Source organism: Carcharodon carcharias, chromosome 1 (genome assembly GCF_017639515.1).
Source record: "Carcharodon carcharias isolate sCarCar2 chromosome 1, sCarCar2.pri, whole genome shotgun sequence".
NCBI lineage: Eukaryota > Metazoa > Chordata > Chondrichthyes > Lamniformes > Lamnidae > Carcharodon > Carcharodon carcharias.
The window spans coordinates 194,392,084-194,411,796 of NC_054467.1; the positions used below are offsets into that span (position 1 = coordinate 194,392,084).

General features: G+C 43.6%; 1 protein-coding gene across 3 annotated transcripts in view; it reads right to left on the bottom strand.

The window, feature by feature from the left end:
• Positions 1-19,713, bottom strand: part of pik3c3 (phosphatidylinositol 3-kinase, catalytic subunit type 3) — a 125,219-nt gene that overhangs the window by 35,641 nt on the left and 69,865 nt on the right. For all 3 annotated transcript variants that reach the window (XM_041196592.1, XM_041196583.1, XM_041196600.1), the window contains 4 exons: positions 17,343-17,448; positions 16,057-16,173; positions 14,164-14,295; positions 10,804-10,932 (listed from right to left, as the gene is read on the bottom strand). In XM_041196592.1, the coding sequence (XP_041052526.1) occupies positions 10,804-10,932; positions 14,164-14,295; positions 16,057-16,173; positions 17,343-17,448 (484 nt within the window). The remainder of the gene's footprint in view (positions 1-10,803; positions 10,933-14,163; positions 14,296-16,056; positions 16,174-17,342; positions 17,449-19,713) is intronic.

Here is a 19,713-nt window from a genome sequence, read left to right on the forward strand (position 1 = left end):
TCCACCAGGGTAAGTCACTCTTTTCATCACTCCCAACTCATACACTCACAAACCCATCACACATCCTTGGGACCCTCACTCATTGCTAGTGCATGGGACATCACCATTCAGTCTTTCACACACACTATCATTGCCCTCATTCTGTCCTTGGGACCACTCACCGCTCCTACAGGCCAGGCATGCTTATCATCCGGTCCAGCAGGCATCCTGATACTCTCCCCATGCAAGACAAACTGGCACACAACAGGAAAGGTCGCATACAGTAGAGATCAAAGTTCTGATAGAATTCGAAACCAGAGCCATCCAGCTGGCTGTCAACGACCAGGACCGGTCCTGTGCTGATGGTGAGGTCGGCACTGCTTTATTCAGGATCCAGCAGTGCGACATCCATCAGACAACCATACCATGAGTGATGTGCCCTCCTTCACAGGCCACTGCCTTGCACTAATTATCTCCCCTTGCTTTCACAGGCACATCTGCCAAACAGCCGACAGAGTTCATGACCTAGGGCCTCCAATCAAGCCCCGATCAAACCTCTGAAGAGGAATCTGGAGACACTCTCCCTGAAGACCCATCAGTGTGCTCACCCACACCCTCCATCAGCGCAGAGGCACACATCTCAGTGGGAACTAGCTTTAGAGTAACCCCAGGATCATAAACTGGTGAGCACATCACACTATCTGATCCACAGCAGAAAGAGGCAGGGACTTCCCAGGTCCCCAGCACTTGGAGGACTGCTGGAGGCTAGAACGTTGCTGAGTCTAAGTCAGATGGTGAGCCTCTGGACTCGGTCATATTATAGTTGCTGGAGCTGCAAAGGCAAGCTAGGAAACATCAGGAAGGGATGCCCGCTTGCAAGGCACAGTGAAGGAGTCCATCCACTTTCAGGCTGAGGTGATAGCACCGGCATTGCAACGCACCAAGGTCAACACTAGCAGGATGGCGGCCGCCATGAAGACCTTTATCCAGGACCTGCATGGGCTTAACTCCATCGTTGATACCATAGTTGGCCTCCAACAGTGTGTTCGTGAGAGCGGTGCGGGACAGTTCAATCTCACTCCACTCAGGGAATCAGCCAGGGGCCCTTGGGCACCCACAGGGAGGAGGATCAGCAGGTGCACACTCCTGGGCCATCCACCCAGGTGACTCTGGGAGTGAGCGGCCCATCCAAATGCCCTCTTTGGGACCTCCGCAGCTCCAGCTTCACAGGCCGAGGAGGGTGTCACCACACAGCAGGACCCCGAAAGCAGGCTGGGGCCCACCAAATCTCGGCCCTCCAAAGTCATCACAGAAAAGGCGTTACAGTTAGCAGGCTACCTCCACCTCTGCTGTGGGTGTTTGGGGAGCACTGAGACATAGCGGCAGGGTTAGGAAAGTTAGGTAAAAACAGTTGCACAGCCTGGGCATGTGTGCTGATCACTTGTACATACTGTTCACTATTGTCAATAAACTCCTAAGAATGTCTCCATGCCTGTGGCTCTTTGTTCTGATGAGCAGTGTTCTTGTCACTCAGATGTGAATCCTTTTTGCACAAGATAAAAGTCAGGTGTCTCAGTCCAGGGCCTCTTCCCTGTGCTCTGCGCAGCCTTCAGACCACAGTGATGGTCCAGCCTTACAATCCCTGGAAATATTACTGATGCCTGCACCTCAGCCATGCTGGTCATTGCTACCAGAATGTAGTGGGCAGGCGCCAAAGTGTGCTCTCAGCATCTTTAAAGGTGGTACTGGCCCCCATCACACCAGCAAGTGCGACAAATGATGCTGTGCACCCAGCTCCTGAAGAGCTGAGGTGCTGAAGGGGGACACAGCATTGGATGCATCTAAAGTTTCATGGCTGTATCTCTGAGATGGCCCTGATTATGGAGCGCAAGCAAGCTGCCTCGACCAGACAGGAGTCAGACATTCTCAGAGGCTATGTGAAGATTTATGGAGTGTCCTCACTGCATGTTGTCATCACCCTCTTGCAATCGAGCGACAATTAGGGCCTCCACTGCATCTCCATGACAGGAGCATTCTCACAGAGGGTATTGGCGCTGCCATAAGTCGGCTGCAGTCAACCATTCACAACTGCGATGTGAGGATCTATGGGGTCACTTCACTGCATGTCATCATCATCCTCCACAAATCTGGCAGCCGAAGGCCGCCCGAGTGCGCCTGCCTCATCTAGCAAGTGCGAGAGCCTCATCCTGGTCTGTCACCACCGAGGACCCCCTCCTCACCCTCATCCCCGTCAGCGTCCTCCTCAATCCGAGGAGGCCTTCAGCTCCTCCCTCTCCTCCTCAGCCAGCTCGTCTCCCCGTTGGCGTGCCAGCTTGTAAAGGGTGCAGCAGACAACGATGATACGTGACACCCTCTGCGGACTGTATTGCAGGGCGCCACCAGACCGGTCCAGGCACCGGAACCATATCTTCAGCATCCCGATGGTCTGCTCCACCAAGTTGCGAGCTGCAGCATGAGCCTCATTATAGCGTCGCTCTGCTGCAACATGAGGCCGTCCACGGGTGTCATCAGCTGCTGCCTCTGCGACTAGCCCTTGTCCCCAAGCAGCCAACCCTGTAGCCTCTGGTGGACCCTGGAAGACTGCAGGGATCTGTGAGCAACTCAGGGTGTAGGTGTTGTGCACACTACCTGGAAAACACGCGCACACCTGCAGATGTGTTTCTGGTGGTCGCGTGCCAGCTGCATGGTCAGTGAGTGGAAGTCCTTGCAGTTGATGAAGTCCACCAAGTATAGCGATGGAGACCGGAGCGCCACACAAGTGCAGTCAATCGAACCCTGTACCTGTGGGAATGCCAAGATCAGGGCGAATCCAATGGCCCTTGCATCCTGGCTGTCCCGGTCCCAGGTGAAATGCACAAACTTGTGTGCCATGGAGATGATGGTATCCGTGACCTCATGGGTGCATTTGTGGACGGCGGATTGTGAAATCCCACAGGTGTCACCTATGGAGCCCTGAAAGGAACCACCGACATAGAAATTGAGCGCTGCAGTCACTTTCACAGCCACTGGCAGTGGATGCCTCAAGTCCCCTTGGTGCCAAGTCCTGCAGTAAGTGGCAGATGTGAGCCACCGGGTCCCTAGACATGTGTAGCCGTCGGTGACACTGGTTCTCAGTCATCTGCAGGAATGGCAGGCAGTGTCTATAGACCCTGGGTATCGCTAGGCACCAACCAGCCACAGCTCGCTGTTGCACCTGGGCACCGTGTGTAGGAGACCCTGATACCCCTTGATGAGGTTGCTGCTCCTGCCTTTGTGTGGCCAGGAGTCTCAGTCGCTCTCTCCTCAGTCTTCTACAGCCTCTGTAGACCATCAAGCATGCAGCTAGGTCACCAGGATCCACCACGATCCTGATGTGGTCTCCTGTAGAATGAGAGAGATGGATTTGGTTATCATGGCTGTACTTAGCACCTTTCCTGGCCCTGTGTGACAGCCCCTTAATGCTTCCTGGAGAGCGCTGGTCACCCCTCGGATGGCCAGAGGTGAGCGCGCTGCATGGCTACCCTGTCAACCTGCAATATGCGGGACACTGGTCCAAACCGGGGTGCTGAGATTGCAAGGGGCTGTGAGTGCCACCAGCAGTGACTGCTACATGGCCAGCGTAAAACTTGTACAGTTCAACTGATCTGCGGTCCAATGAAGTGGTGGCGATTTAAAGTCGGTGGGTTGGGGGGGGGGGGTGCGGTGTAAGATACAGAGCGCTTGGTGGCCCTTTGGTGCCACTGCGTTGCTTGCATGGGCGGGCAGGCCAGGAGCCCAACCCCAATCATATCATTGTGGCTGCGCCTGAACTGCCTCAGTTGCAGAGGCATGGTCAGTTTATACAGGTATCCCTAATGTGTGGCCACTTCCCTCGCTTACCCTGCCCCCCCCACCTTGATTCCCTGTTCATGGGATGCAGCACCAGGCCGCACTTGACCCCCACACTCCCCTCAGCAGTTGCCTCCAAGGCTGGCCAGCACTTGCCCCGAGACACTTCCCCTCCTCAGCAGTCGCCTCCAGGGCCAGGCGCAGTTGCCCCTGCCCCATAACACCTGAAGACTGTAAAGAACAGGCGAGCTGTGGAGAATGCTACTGCTCACTCACCTCAGTTCCCCCAAAGTAAAGGCCAAGTGTACGTCACCTGCGTACTGTTGCGGAATATGTCGGCGTGCTTTCCCGCTAACGTGGATGGTAGATACAGCCAGGTTCCAAGAGCCTGGCGGAATGGCCTTTTAATTATATGCTGATATATTAAAATTAGCTTCCCGCCGACCAATGGTAAGAAATGTGGCATGCCATTGGCAGGCTGAGCGGACAATCGCAACCTGCCTTCATGCCATCGTGAAGCAGGTTGCGCCATATTTTCCGCACACGTCACCTATCATGCCCGCTGCCAGCTTGGAAAATTCCATCCATAGTTTCTAGATGTTTCCCCACCACTGAAGTTAAACTGACTGGTCTGTTATTGCTGGGCTTATCCTTACGCCCTTTTTTGAACAGGGGCATAATGTTTGCAATTCTCCAGTCCTCTGGCACCACTCCTGGGTCTAATGAAGACTGGAAAATTCTGGTGAGTGCCGCTGCATTTTCCACTCTCACTTCCCTCAGTATTCTTGGATGCATCGCATCCGCTCCCAGAGTCTTGTCAACTTTAAGTACAGGTAACCTATCCAATACCACCTCCTTATCAATTTTAAACCCTTCTAGTGACTAAATTTTCTCCTCTTTCACGTGGCCTGGATAGCATCTTCTTCCTTGGTAAAGACAGATGCAAAGTATTAATTTAATACCTCAGTCATGCCCTAACGCCTCCATGTGTAAACCCCCTTTTTGATCCCTAGTCAGCCCTACTCCTCCTTTTACCATCCTTGTACTATTTATATGCCTACAGAAAACTTTGAGGTCCCATTTTATGTTGGCTGCCAGTCTCTTTTCAAACTCCCTCTTTGCTTCTCTTATCTGCTTTCTCACCTCCTCTGTGCCCGAACCTTCACTTCTTTGAAGGTAGCCCATTGTTCAGCTACTGTTTTCCTGCCAACCTTTGGCTCCAAATTATTCAGCCCAGATCTATTCTTACCCAGCTGAAGCTGGCTTTCCCTGAGTTAATTATTCTTACTCTGGATTGTTCATTGTCCTTAAGCCATAGTCATCCTAAACCTTATTATACAATAATCACTGTCCCCTAAATGTTCTCCCACTGACACTTGATCTACTTGGCCCACCTCATTCCCATAAACAGGTCTAGCAGTGCCTCCTTTCTCAATGGATTGGACACATACTGTAGAAAATTTTCCTGAACAGACTCTAGGAACTCTTGTCCCTCTATGTCCTTTACACAACCACTATCCCGGTTTATATTCCGATAACCAAAGTGCCCCATTATAAGTACTCTATAATTTTTGCACCTTTGTGTAATTTCCTTGCAGATTTGTTCCTTTACACCAGTGGTTCTGAAACTTTTATGGTTGTAGACCCCTATTTAGATTCATCAACATTTTGTGTGCAATTTCTTTCTTACAGTAATTTGTTGCAATGTGATGCATTGCTTGGAAGGGTGGTAGAAGTAGTTTCAATAGTAACTTTTGAAAAGGAATTGGATAAATGCTTAAAGAAAAATAATGCAGGGCTAACAGGAAAGGATGGGGGAATGAGAATAGTTGGATAGCTCTACCAAAGAGCCAGCACAGGCACGATGGGCCAAATGGCCTCCTTCTGTGCTGTATTATTCTATATTAAGATTACTACAGGTCTGATTTTTGAACTGGCACCCTTTAATAACCACACATTTTGGAAATATTACAACTGAAAAACCTCAAATTAGGGCAAACATTTTGATGCCACGCTGTGCGATCATTGACTGCAAACAGTACACATACTTAACTGCATTTCCTGCACTCTCATTGGTACATTTGAAAATAATTTAAATACTCTAGTTACAGTTTTTAACAATAAGACGAAGAAGCTAATTACAAAATTTTGAGCAGCATGTTGAGAAAATATTTGTTTGCTTATACGTTTATCAATGAACCTTCACCCCACCCCAGAATCACTCACCAGCAACCCTCTTCCCAAATCCTCCCCCGCATGGGGCAAGTCAGCTCAACACCAAATTTGGGCGGTTCAAGCTGTCCACTGTCACTACCACCACCATCCCAGCCAGCCACCCCACCGCACCCACACCCCCCACCCACTGTTGTATTATTCAGCCCAGTGCATTATTCTGCTGCTAAATTTGACCTGTTTCTAATCAAACAGAGGTTCAAGACAGTGGAATTAAACAACTTGGCAAGGGAACTGTGCAGTTGGTAAATTCTTTCCACATACATCTCCAGGTCAGAAGCCCCCAGTATTAGTGATTAATTTTGTTTATTCTTTAAAAAAAATTACTTCTGCAACAAAATGGGATGTTTGGTGCATGACCAGCAGATCCCATTAGAATATCAATTATAATGTATTAAAAAATCTTTAGTCTGTACACATGTCCGGTCACTCTTTTCCATTGTAAATTTCTATTTGCACGTTTATGAAAAGAAACAACGGGAATTTTTTTTTTTTTAAACACAGCAAGTGGTTAGGATCTGGAATGCACAGCCTGAGTGTGGAGGAGGCAGAGTTAATCATGACTTTCAAAAGGGAATTATCTAATTATCTAAAGAGGAAAAAAATTGCAGGGCTACAGTGAAAAGGTGGGGAGTGGGGATAGCTGAGTTGCTTTTGCAAAGAGCTAGCACAGACAATGGGCTGAATGGCCTCCTTCTGTTCTGTATCCATTCACTCACTCAGCAGTCCTCTTCCCACCCCTCCCCCAACATTCACTCTCATGCAGCAGCCCCTCTTCCCAAACTCCTGTGTCACTCATGCCCTCAGCAGCCCCTTCCCAAATGCCCTCCCTCACTCACTTCTTCTCAAACCCCCTGCCCCCACTCACTCTTTGTACCCTTGTAAGACGGCTCCATCAGGGTGATGGCCTCAGCCAAGCAGGCAGTGTCTGCACAGCAGTCCACTGACCTGCGGGTCCAGCACCCTTCTCTCCCATTACATCTCATTGGTGTACCTATTAGCAGCAAGTGTGAGAGATAAACAACCTGTGGTTGGAGCAATGACGAACGGCGGGAAGGAGAGTGGCGACGCATGTGCTTAAGCACCAGAGACATTTATTTACATTTGAGAACTCCTGGAGGTTGGATAAAAATTCCCATCCCTAAAAATCCACCATTATACATTTAAGAGAAAAGTACTCCCTAGGGACATCTGCCATACTACCAGGGGTACACGTGCCCCACTTTGGGAACCATTGCTCTACATCCTTCCCGCTAGTCAGCAGCCTAAGCGGATAAGGTTTTTTGTGTCTGTGGACATCATTGGCTAGGCCAGCATTTGTTGCCCATCTCCAATTGCCTGAGGTGGTGGTGGTGAGCTATCGTCTTGAACTGCTGTAGTCCATGTAGTGTAGGTACATCAACAGTGTTGTTAGGGTGGGAGTTCCAGGATTTTGGCACAACTACTTAAATTTATACAGTGCCTTTAGAGTAATGAAAATGTCCCAAAGCATTTCACAGGAAGCATTATAAAATTAAAATATGACATCAAACCAGCTAAGGAAATATTAGGACAGATGGGCAAAAGCTTGCTCAAAAAGGCATATTTTAAGGAGCAGCTTAAAGGAAGGAACATGAGGTAGAGGGGGTGAAGGGATTTGTAGGGAATTCCAGAGTTAAGGGTCTAGGCAACTGAAGACACAGCCCTCAGTAGTGCAATTAAAAATTGGGGATGCTTAAGTGGCATTACAGGAGCACAGATAACGGAGGGTTGCAATGCTGGAGATTACAGAGTTAGGGAGGAGAGGGGCCATGTAGAGATTTGAAAACAAGGATGAGGATTTAAAAAATTGGGTTGTTGCTTAAACAGGAGCCAGTGTAGGTCCGCAAGCACAGGGGTGGTGGGTAAACAAGATTTGGTGCTAGTTAGGACACAGGCAGCAGAAAGGCCGACCAGGGCATGCATTAGAATAGTCAAGTCCAGAGGTAACAAAAGCACAGATGGTGGTTTCATAGCAGAACAGCAGGAGCAGAGTCAGGTGATGTGACAAAAAGGAGAAATAGGCGGTCTTAATAACGGCACAGCTATGTTGGTCGAAACCTCTTCTTGGAGTCAAATATGAAAAAAACGCATGAAACAGAAAGAGAACCCACTGATGGAGATTCTCTGCTTATGACAGACGAATAAGAATGGAACCAGGCGAGTGGAATCCCACTAGTTGGAGAATAGGGGAGACTGGAGTGTTCAACAGTGCCAAACAGTGCAGACAGGTTGAGTAGGGTGAAGAGGGTTAGTTTGCTTTTGTCACAATCATATAGGATAACATTTGTGACAATGCTAGGAGCCATTTTGGAACTGTGGCAGGGTGAAAACCTGATTGAAAGGATTCAAACATGGAGCTTCGAGAAAGATCAGCACAAATTTGTGAGACGTTTAGAAGAGTGTTTAGAGGGTGCTGTAGAAAAAGCCTTGGCTAGTTGCTGCAGTGCATCTTATAGACGGTAAACCCTGTAGCCATGGTATTGTGCTGGGGAAGATAGTGATTGTTTAACATGGTGGATGGGGTGCAAATCAAACAGCCTGCTTTGTCCTGGATAGGGTTGAGCTTTGAGAATTTCTGCAACTGCATTCATCCAGGCAAGTGGAAGGTATTCCATCACACTCCTGACTTGTGCCTTGTAGATAGTGAACAGGCTCTGGCGAATCAAGAGGTGAATTACTCCCTGTAGAATACTCAGTCTCTGATCTGCTCTTGTAGCCACAGCATTTACCTGGCTGGTCAAGTTAATCTAGTGATTAGTAATCCCCAGCATGTTGATGTTGGGGGTTTCGTTAATGATAATGATAATGCCATTGAACATCAAGGGAGATGGTGATTAACTGGCACAAATATTACTTGCCACTTACCAGCCCAAGCCTGAATATTTCCCAGGTCTTGTCACATTCACACACGGGCTGCTTCAGTACTTGAGGACTTTTGAATGTAGCCGAACACTGTACAATCAGCAGCAAACATTCCCACTTCTTACTTCTTAATAGATGGTAGATCATTGATGAAAGAGATGAAGGTGGTTGCACTTGAGGAACCATTGGGGCAATGTCCTTGGGCTGAGATGATGGGCTTCCAACAATAACAACAGCAACCAACACCTTCTCAAGGGCAACTGGGATGGGCAATAAATGTTGGCCCAGCCAGCAAAGCCCACATTTGTGAATGAATATATAAAAAAAAACAACTTGCCTTGTGCTAGATATGACTTTAACCACTGGAGAAAGTTTACCACCTGAATTCTCAATGACTTTCATGTTTACTATGGCTCCTTGATGCCACACTCCATCAAATGTTGCTTGATGTCAAAGGTGGTCACTCTCACCTCATCTTTGGAATTCAGCTCTTTGTCTATTATTTGGACCAAGGCTGTAATGATGTCTGGAAGAGAGTGGTTGTACTGGAACCCCAACTGAGCAGCAGCGAGCAAGTTATTGCTGACTAAGTGCTGTTTGATGACATTGTCGACGACATCTTCCATCACTTTGCTGATGATTGAGAGTAGACTGATGGGGCAGAAATTGACTGGATTGGATTTGGCCTGCCTTGCGTGCACAGGATGTATTTTGGTGATTTTCCACTTTGGCAGGTAGATGCCAGTGTTGTAGCTGCACAGGAACAACTTGGCTAGAGAAACAGTTAGTTCTAGAACACTACAACTTAGATATTGTCAGGGCCCATAGCCTAAGCTGTATCCAGTGAGCCGAGCTGCTTCTTGATATCACATGATGTGAATTGAACTGGTTGAAGACTGACATCTATGATGCAGGGAGCCTCAGGTGGAGGCAGAGGTGGCTCATCCACTCAGCACTTAAGTCCTGTGCTTTCTATATCTGTTAATTGTATTGAGGTTAGATTCGGTTTTGCAAATTATTCCGTATTATATGTTATCAGAGCGTTTACATACATAAGATATATGGTATGAGAACAGGCCATTCGGCCCAACCAGTGCATGCCAACATTTAAGCTCCATTCCGACTCCCCCCACCTTTCCTCATTTAAATCTAAATCTATCAGCATAACCCTCTTTCTCTCTTCTCCCTCATATGCTTGTCTAGCTTTCCCTTAAAAGCATCTATACTATTTGCTTCAAATTTTCCCTGTGGTAGAGAATTCCACATTCTTATCACTCTGAGTAAAGAATTTTATTCAGAATTCCCTGTTGGTTTTTTTGGTGCCTATCTTACATTGAAGGCCTCTGGTTATGCTCTTCTCCACAGATGAAACATTTTCTCTGTATCCACTCCATCAAAACCTTTCATAATTTTAAAGAACTCTATTAGGCTATCCCTCAGCTTTCTTTTCTCCAAATCATTATGGGTAAATTTTGAACAGCAGTGGTTCCAGCACTGATCCTTGTTGAATACCATTTCCTACTTCCTTCTACTCTGAATGACTAATCTTTGCTCCCACTCTCTTTTTGTCTGGAAGTTAGCTAGCAATCCATTCTGCCACTTATCCCCTGACTCCACATTCGCTAACCTTATTAGTCTTATTATCTATTAGTGTAGATGAGCTTTTTGTTTTGGTTATTTGCTTCAAGGAAAATATTAGTGCACTGTATGTTACCCATTAAATTCTGACAATGCAAACCACATTAATGGTGATTTCTAAGAAATAAGAAGGACAAACGATCCTCAGATTTCCTAATATATTTACACACATGCAGAAAAAAATTGTTACTAGGTTCTACTAAGCTTTTATTGGTGATATATTGCATTTAACTTGCTTCCTACCTTGTCCATAAGTGAGATGATCTGGAGAATAAGTTGATCCTGTCGTAGGTCATCACCATGCTTGAATATAACAGGGTATTTACCTCCATCTTCAGTTTTAAATATTAACTTTGCTGGCATAAGTGCACTCTGAAACAATAATATGGATTTAAAATACACATTGATCATTAAGCGGGAAGGAAAGTGTGGATGGTGTTGAAAAAAAGTGAAGAAAATGAAATTATTTTTATTCAAAGCATCTTAATGCTCATGCCCTCTTCCCCTTCCCATAAGACTTTTCTTCCTGCTACACTATTTTGGTGTCACTATTGGGAGAGTCACCCCTGCATTCAAAAATGGCTCCACTGCAAACCAGGACACTAGCTTCAGAGCAGCTAGAGAACCAATCTGGAACAACAGAACCCCAGGAAAGTGAGTTACATAAATGTCTTCAGTACTTTCCCTGTCATAAAATGGAAGGGGTGGATGCTTTGAACAAAAAGTACTAGCCTTACGATAATTTCTTTCTTTAAATTCTATTTTGTTAATATTTATAATGTGATGCAAACAGATGTTAGAATTAGATCAAGTATATAAATTTTGCCTGAATTCTTAAAAAATTTAATTATGTGATTTAGATAAAGTAAAAGTGATTAAGCAATAGTATTAAAGAATGTCGGGCAGGAACACCCCAGAAGTTGGGGTGAGTCACAGCCATAACAGCACCAAAGGAGGCCATTTGGTTCATTGAGTCCATGCTGTCTCTCTGAAGAGTAATCCGGTCAAGCCCATTCCCCTACCCTATCCCCGTAGCCCTGCAAGTTAAATTTTCCTATCCAACTTCCTTTTGAAATCATTATCTCTGCTTTCACCTCCCTTGTGTGCAATGAGTTCCAGGACATTAGCACACTCAGCCTAAAAGGTTCTTCATCACATGCATCCTGTATCTCTTGTCCAAAATCCTAAATCTGTGTCCCCTAATCCTTGCAGTAGTAGTAGCAGTAATGATCTGCCCAAGGCCAGGTCCTCTGCTCATTTCTCCAAGCCTCACAAGCGACTGAAGAGGAAAGTGTAAGAGTATCTCCTTTGCAATTTCAATGAGCAATAGGGCTAGGGAAAATAATATGAGGTGGTTTCCCGTTGCCTTCCTCATGTGCTCAAAGAAAACACAAATCCTCTTTGTGAAAGATCCTTCACATGTAAGCAGCCATTGTCCCCTCTAGATTTTAGCTCTGCTGCCATCACCACCGAAAATTCGCTGGTTCTGACTTTGTCCATGACTTATAGTACTGGGCCTGAAGTAACTCACAAAAGGGGAGGGACAATCACCCCGAGGTCTCAAGTGACCCTGCTGCCCTAACTAGTCCTTGTACCATCAGCTAAATGGGAAAAGCTTTTTATTTTATACCTTATTTAAACCCCTTATAACCTTGTACATCTTTACACACCCTGCAACCTCCTTAGCTCCAAGGAGAACAACCCCACCTTCTCCAACCTAACCTTGAAGCTAAATTCCCTCATCACTGGAACCATTGTGGTAAATCTCCTCTCAACCCTCTTATAGATCTTCACATCTTTCCTAAAGCACATGACCAGAACTGGACACAATGCTCCAGCCGTGGCCTAACCAGAGCTTTATAAAGGTTCAGCAATAACTTCCCTGTTTTTGCATTCAGTACCTCTAGTCCAGCCAGCACCTGGGTCCTGAAGCTTGTGGGGAAATGCAGCCCACTGTTTCAGTCAATGATCTCTTGTCAGTTCTGACGAAAGATCAGTGATAAAACTGTGGTATTGATGAGTAGAAAGCATAAATTGTAGCATTCAAACAAATCAAGTTTAAGAATAATCTTTGAATTTTTAGCAAAGTATGTTTCAATTTGCTTTTATAGGCTGGAGGTGCAGGCAGAGATTGTGCAGTTCCCTCTATGGCCCACAACCCTTCAAGATATCCTTTTTATTATGCTAAAGATGGTACATAAATACAAGCTGCTGCTGGTGCTTTTGAAGACAATTGCTAACTGGGGTAAAATCTGCCCATCGTTTTGCCCAGCTAGACAATAAATAAGTTTCCTCAGTATCATAGGCAGACCAAAATAAATTTAACTTCCAAATCAGAGCTGTATGTTTCTCACAAGCTGTGTTAATTGTACAATCCTTGAAGCTCTACATAGCTGGGGTAACTGAAATTTAACATCTTCTAAAAATCTATGTGAAACACTGATGTCAGATTAATTTCACTGGACTTTACAAGGTAAACAAGGCTTGTGGGAGGAGAAATAGTTACAGCTTAAGCAATAGGATCCAATAGGCTTAGCTATCAGTAGTAATGAATCACTTCACTTTCTCTCAATTTATCCAGAGTAAATTTGGTAAAGGTGACAATATCATTTTCTGCGTCATTGATTGTGATGTTCTTATTTTCCAGCCAAATACTCTACTATCGCTGGTCAAAAGTGCCCTTGATAGAATCTATCCTATTCACTCTTGGCCCTTACTCTGTTCTTTCAATTACGGTTCCCTGAAGGATCCATCCTTGGTCCCATTCTCTTTTAAACTTGGACTTTGCACTTTTGTGACATTAGTTAGAGACACAGGGCCTGGTATTTAATGGGGCATGCTTTCAGCACCAGGAGGAGCTGTAGACAAGAAACCCTGATGCTCATCCTGACTTTTAACACCAGGCATGTAAAAGGCACAAAAATTAGTTATGGAACCAACCCTTCTTTCCTTGCCAGATTTCACAGAGCTGGAAGCCTGGCCCAGAGTAGTTAAAAATAGAAATCCTGTTAAAATGAAAGTATGCAACCTCCATGAAAACTTAACAAATGACCTGCCTATTGGGAGCATATTGGTTGCCTGATGCTCCCCCCTGCTTCCCTTAAAACCGTCAAGCTTGAAGTGGCTTGGGTTCAAGTTTAAAATTTGGACTTCACACCCATTTTTGGGCATTAAAATTACTCCATGGGGTCAGCTTTTACTTATTTTCTGACAATTCCCAGTTCTACTTCTCCACTTTTTAACTTCTGCACTGCCTTTTATGTAATAAAGCTGCACAGGTAGCATCCGATCTGTAAAGTTACAATTTGCTTTTTATCTCTGCAATTGTTTGGAGCTGATAACAACGGTCTGGACCAGATGTTGTTTTTATCCTTTACATGTTACAAACTGATAAAAAAGTACATCATTAATTGAACCCAAAGTTGGTCAAAACGAGGCAGAAGATCTGCTAGAAATTAAATTCTCTTCCTACTGTCTACTGATACAAACCAAGTTTAAAAGCATCAGAAACATAATTTTAACCAAGGAGATTTTTTTCAATTAAAGCACAAATTAAAATTACTTAATACTGCACAGTCAATAAATCTCAACTCCTAAGTTTACCTTAAATAAAGTTGCTTTTTCTGGAATGATACCCCTGATTTTAACTTGTGGCTCTAAAGGTAAAGGTATAGGCTCAATCTCTGATAAATTCACTTTTTCATTGTCTGCCAATAATGTCTGCAACCTTTCAATCTAAAAGGGGAGAACAAAAAAATACACATATTATGAAAAGCATTGAAGAAATGAGACAATTTGTGTAGTCAACAAAAAGTACAAGGTAAATGGGAAGCCATCAAAAATGGATTATCATGTCATTTTTCTTATTGCTATTTCTAGGACCTGTGTATAAATTGGCTACTTCCCTACATTATAGCAATGACTCTAGTTCAAAAGTATTCAATGGCTGAGAAGTACTTTTGGATGCCCGGGGGTCATTAAAGACACTATCTAAAGTTAAGATTTTTTTCCAGGGAATAAATCCCATAACTTATCATTTTTTTAAAAAAAAGTCATTTAAACCACAATCTCATGCCTGTAGATCAAGTCAAACGTCACTGCAGGAAGGATAGAATTATTTTAGTCAGACAGGTACACCTGACTGCGAATGTTTTGCAATGTGTCCAGCCAATGTCATAGGCCTGAGCTGTTGATGCACAACCACACATCTGAACAGTGAAGGCAAGCGTTGTAAGGATAGCACTGAACCTGCAGCTCTTGACACACAATGCACAAGTGTGCAACAAGCGTCATGTGCAAGAACCTACAGATGCTTTGTGGTATGCTGAAACCAGAGAAACTGGGAAGCCCTTTAGGGAGCAAGACACTGGCAACAGATCTCACCAGTCCAACATTAGATGCACCAATAAGTCACGGTATCCCACCAAAGGGGTGCGGAGGATGAGATAAATGACAAACACTGATCCATTCTGCCTCTAAATGAACGGATGTAATATTGGAAATTTTTCATTTAATTGTAGTGAGGCAATGTTTTTTCTGGAAAGCAGAAGCTACAGTTGCTGTTCTCTCCTGCAGTAGAACTGTATGGACTGTGAAATATCCACAGAATATATTCAATGAGCCATCCTCCACTGTACTCTGTGGAAGAGGGCCCCAAACACTGACGATCCTTTGAATAAGAAATTCCTCCTTATCTCCATCTTAAATGGGAGATTCCTTATTTTGAAATTGTGGCCCCTAATTCTAGATTCCCCCACAATTGAAAATATTCTCTCAGCATCTATACTGTCAAAGAGAATGAGTTTATTTGGAAAGAGACAGGAAATTAGTATACCATTTGATTAATATCTTGTTTAAATGTTGGAAAGAAAACATTGAATCATTGCAGTTGAGTGATGCTGATCTGTGTAAGAACTGTAAATGTTCACACAAATAATTCTCATATTTAATGCACAAATTTTCATTCAATAATTAATAGTTCTCCCCAAATACTCACATAAACTATAGAGTAATTTAAACATAGCATTGGTGCTAAAACAGTCACCATCCTCAAAAGTCTAGAACTGGAGGATGTATCTCAGACCAAGCTACCTGGTTACAAAAATGACCACTGTATCAAGAGCTTCAAGTGTGCGCACTGGATACTAGATTCTGTGGATTATTTAACAGTTTTATAGTGGGAATTTAGAAAAATAATTCAAAGCGTTAATTATACATCTCCTGAAACAACAGAAACAATTCTATATTCCTAACAATAATCCATCACATCTTTTGCAAAAGAGTCTTTTAAGAAATCACATCTTTGATAGAACTATGACGAACTCGATCAATATACATTATTCATAAATCTATTACAATTGTACATATTAAAAATATGGATAAACACATTCGTCTGACATAATCATGCAATTGTAATAAAGAGTTTATAAGAGTGGAAACACTGCAGAAATTTCAATGTTATTCAAATTTACTTTTAGGTGAATTAGGTATGAATACCTTTTTCTTCCGATTCCCACTTTCTCGCTGAACAGCTTTCATAAGGTGCACTAGTCGATCCACAAATGTTTGTTGAGCAGCTAGAAGGGAGCGCATGACTCTCACATTCTTGTCTCCCTAAAGTATGCAGTTATTAAAAAAGTATTATTTGAACAAGTCACTGAATACCATTCAAACTTAAAAAGCCAAGGTTTGTGCAATGCAGTTACCCCATATCTAGTTTTGTGGTCATTGTTTTCCTGCTATAAAACTAAATGCTTGAAAAAGAAAATGACCCACCCTGCACAGGAAACTTATTGAATTGGTATAGAGTAGTAACATTTACCTCAGGGATAAGGATCACTCAGAGGAATAGTCAGGCTACATGAAATTCTACTTAACCAACCCTTTAAAAAAAGGGACACAAGTCAAAGTGGATGGATATCAGTATACCCAAAATAAATGATGCTAATTGGTCAAAATAAAATTTGCAATGATCCAAACTATTTACAGACAGCAAATTCAATATTTTGTGAAGGAGTCATTCAATTCAAGTTCGGAGTCAGAATCCAGATCAGATATTGTTTGAAAACTTTAGCAGATATCCCAAGGTATTGCACACAAGTTGTTTGGTACACACAAAAGTTCAAACTTAATAACAATGGTTTGAGTTTTTTATTAAACAAATACAAAATAATGTAAAAATGTATTTAAAAATTGAAAAACTACTATCATTTAAACCTATTAACTGTGTATTCCCCTAAAATGGCCCCTTTCTAGGGTAGTTTGCAAAGTGAAATGAAGTCAGATGGGGTTTCCTGCTTCTGCATTCTCCAGCTCTGATTTTCCACCATATTGGGAAAGGGCGGAAAATTGCCAACTAGCAAGCAAGGATGTGAAAAATGCTGGCAATTAGTAAAACTGAAATTTAAAAAAAAACCCAAACATAAAAAGCACAGATAGATTATTGGCTTGGCTGGATTGCACATGAAAGCTTGTAATTGTTGCTGCCATTTTGTGTAAAATCAACTACCAAGACAAAAAAAAACCCTGCCCTTGTAGTACAATTCGGACACCTGGATATTTAGTTAGTGACACAAAAACAGTGGCAACACAATGCTTTCATACAAATAGCTCCACAGTCAGAAAGGGTGTGTTCTAAAGATAGATGCATATTAATTAAATGGTCTGCCATTCCCAAAAACTCAGGTCGCTACTGCAGCCACATCTCCACCTACTATAATAAAATTACTTGAGCCCACAATCTTTTCTATCAAAAGAAAATTGAAAATAACCATTCTAAATACCTTTAGCAAGGCTTGACTAAACCTCCTCATCACATTCAAATACATCTCATGAGTTTTTGGGTCACGTTGTTGAGTATCCTGGTCTTCACATTCTACAATAACGTACCTTAGGAAACAGAAAAAAAAAAGGAACATGGCTTGGGAAATACAGTATAGGAACAGTAAGTCCTAAAGATAAAAATATGATACCATATGGCAAAAAGCTCTATTATCTAAGCATTTTTTTCCTGCAATGTAATCCTTTATACCACATTCAACTAAAAGCTGGTACACTGAAGTTCAGTTATCATATTTCTCCTAGCCATAATTTAATCATAAAAAATTAAGCAAATATATCTGCATATTTTGGGTAGCTCATGCCATGTGCATCACTAAGAGTATATTCCCCTTCAACTTCCGAACACTAATTGTTTCTATATTTTGACCTGGCAATATTTTCTCCTCCCCAAGGTGCTACTGGCTTTCAGGGGTGGTAGGTGCACCCCCACCCCCGGCAAATTCCTTACCCGAATACCCATTATTCAGGCAAAGGTGGGAGTAGACAATTTGACTCTGTATTTTGGTAAAAGGGAGAGGCAAGGGGGAAGGAGGAAACAACCAAAACAGATTATATCCTCTGTAGTTGTACACAGATGAATGCTTCCAGCAACAAAGGCTGAACAGCAAATAAGGAGCAAGAATCATGGCCTATTTTTCTCCTTCATAGAAATCAACCAGAATAACCTCAACAATGCTCCAGCTCAGATAAGCTAAACTCAGCACAGAGATCACACCTGGAATCTTCTTAGCCTTAGTAAATACTAATTGAACTCACTGGATTACTGAAGCAGCAGGCTACAACCTTCAGATCCAGTAACCTAACTGGCAGACACAAAAGCAATTTATTGACCCAGCAATTATCCTTATATTTGTCATAAAAAAATTCTCCATGACAGTACACAAGTAATGTCTCTGCGTTTAGCGCTGCCTCTAATTGCATATTAATTTCCTATTGCGCCACCTCAGTATGAGCAGCACCTATATAGGCTGGTTGGCTAAAGGCAACTGCAAGGGAATTGGTAGACTGGCAGTGCCGGAGCACAAATGCTGTCATCTTGAGAGAGGATGGCAAATGGAGCCAATGACACTCCTTGAGGTGACATCTCAGGAATCTTACCACTCTCTTGGCTGATAAATTGCTGTCTGCTCCGAGACCCTGCATGCCACTTTGAGCACCAAGATCCGCAACCATTATATATGCATCTGAATCTGTATGGACACCAGAGGTAATGCAGCAGGGGAAGCCATTGCAAGAGATACTCTGGCTATGCTGGAACCAAACGAGGTCAGTCTTACCCAGCTGGGTAACAGTGGAGAGGTGCAAGACCTGCACAAGGCAGCAGAATAAAATCTAATTTCGAGCATCAGCACACTTACTTATATTTGAGCAGGAATTATATATAAAGCATGCAATGAGAAATGATCATTTGGTCCTCAGAGCCTGTCCTTCCCTACAATGCATGCCACAGATTCTGCCATTGAGTAACAGATCCATTGTTTAACAATATCATTGAGTCATGCTTACCCATTGCTTGCTTTGCTATAGTAGCCAATAATTGACATAATCAAAAAGACTTAGTAGCGAAGAAAATCTGAGTGGGACTACAGTTTCCTATAGCACCAATAAAATGTGTGTTTTGAAAAACAAATAGTTGGTTAAGCAGAAAGAAATGAATAAAAACTGTCCCCATGCACCTCCTTCAGCTTTTAAAACTTTTTCTTAGCTGACTGTTGGTAGCGTTCAATGAGATAAAGAAAGGAAAAGAAAGAGGACTTGCATTTACATAGCTGGGTCACTGAATTTATTCAAGGTTGAGTTAGATAGATATTTGACAGACAAGGGAGTTGAGGGTTATGGGGGGACTACAGGAAAACAGAGTTGAGACCACAACCAGATCAGCCATGGTCTTATCGAATGGCAGACTGGGCTCAAAAGGTAGAATGGCTCACTCTTGCTCCTAAGTTCCGTGTTCCTATTTCGTCCCTTTTACTGTAGTTCTAAAATGTTTACAATGCATTTATGGGCAGAATTTTCCCCCCATTGGTGGGGGGGGGTGGGGAGAGAGTTGAAGAGCGAGTGCATGGAGGCACGCCTCCGGTCAGCGTCCCCAATTGGGGGCACGCCGCCATTTTATGTGGGTGGGCCAATTGAGGCTATGCGCTCCCTGTGCGGGCAGGGGGAATTCCCTGAGGCTAAATGCTGCCTCAGGGAGATCAGCTCTACAATAAAAAAATCTTTAAAATAGAAAAAAAAAATTCCCTGACATGTCCCCTCATGTGACAATGTCACATGAGTTGGGACATGTCCATCACTTTTAAATACACTTTTATT